The following is a 3,122-nucleotide window of genomic DNA, read 5'->3' as shown; positions in this document are numbered from 1 at the left end:
GAAGGAAAAGAAAATTGTTAGGAGCGAAGCGTTGCACGAATTTCGAGTTATCACTTTAACAAGTGAGTGCATAGTTAAGTTCATCTTATACTTAGATATGAAGTATTTAATATAAATTATATGCTATATATGCCTATTATTTGTGTTCTTGATATCTATGTTGGATGAACAATTTATACACATTTTACATAATTTAAATTGTATATGTATTTTATATCTATAAATATGGTGGGTAAAGATGGGTATATGATATAGATGATGAAATATAAAAAAAATGATGAGAGACCTCGATGTTTAAGCTGATCCAGTTATCTAGCAGAGTATAAATGTCGACTACAGACTATTCTAGACAGTCATGTGGAACGTTAGCATGCTCGCAACCTGTAGGTGTTTTTGAACTACGTGTTCATCAGGTGTACTCCATCTCCCTCATTGTTTACTTTATGACATATATTGTTGAGGAATCCCCTAAGCAACATTGTCAATCCCGATGATGATCCTTAGGATAGGTCTCTTAAATTAGATACTTTAGGGACATAAAGTGAGGATAACGGGAACGAGTAATCAGGTTGAATGATTTGATGAAATTAAAGAACTTAATTATTGTGGGTTGAAAACCCTATGTGCTCACCTGACTCCCAAGCTTGACCCACTTAGTTTCTTGTATTACAGGTAGTGGTAAAAGAGCACAAGTGTGATGATTAGATGAGAGATCTATGGATTATAGGCTATTACAATAATAGATGTTTGTAAGGCCTGTACTATTTCTATTTATGTTTATGCACTATATTGACGATGATATCGATCCCAACATTTTTAATATAATGAAGATACATTTCTTCGACAATGCTTTGATAATACACTTATCATATTTTTTGGAACAAATTCTGTAATATTATTCTTCAAAAGAATACTCTGATTTTTAAATAAAATATAAACAAATTGATCTTTTCTCACTGTGAAATTGGGGATGTCACACATAGTCCCTTGGAATTGTTAAAGAAGGACCCCTATAGGTAGCATCAATCAAGGTGCAGATTCATTTATTTACTGGAAGCTAGGTTTTGGTTAGTTTCATGGTTGATTTTTTTTGTTTATTTACTGGAAGCTAGGTTTTGGTTAGTTTTATGGTTGATTTTGTTACTGTGAAGTGTCGGTATATATTAACATTATAGACATCTTTATGTTTCAGATGTGACTAAAATTAGTTGTTTAAATGAAGATATGATAAACATTTATTGCTTTTATTTGCTACATGTTCAAAATAATCTCATTGAAATCAAGAAATTCAATCTTTCTTTAAGCCCTTTTTGTGTATTGATTTTTTTTTTTTTTTTTTTCAGTTTTTAATTTGTGGTGATTCAGTGTCTTAGTTGTTAATCTTGGTGTCATGGTAAAGAAGAATCATAATCAAAATTCCCCAGAAAAGTAGAAAATAAAATCACAAAGAACACGATCTGTCATTATTACCCACATGATGAAATTTATGAAAATTATAAAAAACAATTTTAAGTTTTAAAAATATTAAAATTAACCAAAATTCCACATGTACCAACTAATCTCAAATAAACATACTCCTCAATCCTAATGTTTCTTGACTATCTTTCAGGACAGGAAAGAAAACGAATTTACATCCGAGCCATTAGCCTTTGCTGATTGCAGGGGCTTCAGCTGTAGAATCCCTCACACGAACATAGGTGGTGAAACAGTAACGGATTCCATTTTCCACTATAGGAAGAGATGAACACCATGGCTGGAATTGTGTAACATCAATAGCAGGGATGAATGTATCACAATCAATATCTGTCTCAATTTCAGTTAAATGGATAGCATCACATTCACGAGCATTCAGGGATTCCCTGCAAATATTTCATTTAACAAACCTCAAAAGAAACATACAACACAGAAAGTCAGGGAAATGATCAAATGAGGACCTTAAGATCTGTCCACCACCTATAACGAACACATTCTCTATAGAAAGACGATAAGGAGATGAAGCTAATAGCTTCAATGCAGAGATCATGCTTCCAGCTATTAAGACGTTTTTTTCCATAGTTCCTGTGTGAAAGCTTTCAGAACGAGTGAGGATAACATTGAGTCGACCAGGAAGGGGTCTATGCTGTAAAGGTATGCTCTCCCATGTTTTTCTCCCCATTATCACGGCATTCTTTTTGGCTGGATCTGATGTAGTCATGGTGAGATTCTTAAAGAATTTGAGGTCGGAAGGTAATCGCCATGGCAGTTTTCCATCTTTTCCGATACCCATGGTTTTGGTGGCGGCGACGACTACCTCATAACTCCTCCGACCGAGTATCGGGAACAGTGCCATTGATCTTTTCACCCGTCATGACCAAATTATGGGTCAGTGATAGAATACATCTTAGAGATAAACTTAAAAGGGGGAAAGCTGTATATAGGATTAACGTATTACAAATATTAGAACACAGGTGAAAGAGACGATGACAATAGCTACACGACCACCAAATTAAACAATACTTCAGATTATACATAGAAATCAGCACTCGGTTATCGACTGGATTGAACTCATTGTAATCCTAATCACAACTAAATCAACTAGGTTATGAAATTAAGCTGCGAAAACGATATGATGAGTTCAAAGTAAAGAAAAAGGGGAGGAGGAATGTTACCAATCTGAGAGCAAAACGTGAAATGCGCGAAGTTTTGTTGGACTGTGTAAAGAGAACGGTGGTCAATTGCAACGACACAATAAAAGAAACGACTCCGTTGACGCGAAGTTCCGCCGAGGTGAATTTATCGGATTGCCTTTAATAAGATTCATTGATGGACGGAACTTAATTACTATTGTGCCACTGCTCAAAAATCCACTATTACGTGTTCATACATCTTGAAAAACAATAAAGGGTCCAACAATAAATAAAAAATAACAAAATGAAAACCAAATTGATCTAAACTGTTTCGGCTTCGATTTTAAAGAAACCATTATTCACGTCTAATGCTAGTTTTCTGGGTTTTTTCTGAAAATTGTAAAGACTTTTCTGCAAATAAACAATTGATTTTTTTGTTAATAGGATTAAAGTTTAAGAACTTTTCTGAAAAAATTTCTTTTTATATCTACTAAATTAACGAAAAAAACTCATATA

General features: G+C 33.8%; 1 protein-coding gene across 3 annotated transcripts; it reads right to left on the bottom strand.

Annotated features, from left to right (window-relative positions):
* Nucleotides 1-1,475: 1,475 nt before the first annotated feature.
* On the bottom strand, nt 1,476-2,781 carry LOC145047209 (bifunctional dihydrofolate reductase-thymidylate synthase-like). Of its 3 annotated transcripts, none has more exons than XM_078995449.1 (3): nt 2,649-2,781; nt 1,935-2,333; nt 1,476-1,859 (listed from the first exon to the last, which is right to left on the bottom strand). In XM_078995449.1, the coding sequence occupies exons 2-3, from the start codon at nt 2,327-2,329 to the stop codon at nt 1,643-1,645; spliced, it is 612 nt and encodes a 203-aa protein (XP_078851575.1). In that variant the 5' UTR covers nt 2,330-2,333; nt 2,649-2,781; the 3' UTR covers nt 1,476-1,642. The 3 variants fall into 3 exon arrangements, with proteins under 3 accessions (XP_078851575.1, XP_078851573.1, XP_078851574.1); XM_078995447.1 differs by having other exon boundaries at nt 1,935-2,407; nt 2,649-2,779; XM_078995448.1 differs by lacking the exon at nt 2,649-2,781 and having other exon boundaries at nt 1,935-2,642.
* Between the last annotated feature and the right edge of the window lie 341 nt (nt 2,782-3,122).

Source organism: Lactuca saligna, chromosome 5, assembly GCF_052625555.1.
Source record: "Lactuca saligna cultivar CGN05327 chromosome 5, ASM5262555v1, whole genome shotgun sequence".
NCBI classification, from domain to species: domain Eukaryota; kingdom Viridiplantae; phylum Streptophyta; class Magnoliopsida; order Asterales; family Asteraceae; genus Lactuca; species Lactuca saligna.
Note: the sequence above shows the minus strand (reverse complement) of the source record. Positions and strands in the feature narration are given on the sequence as shown.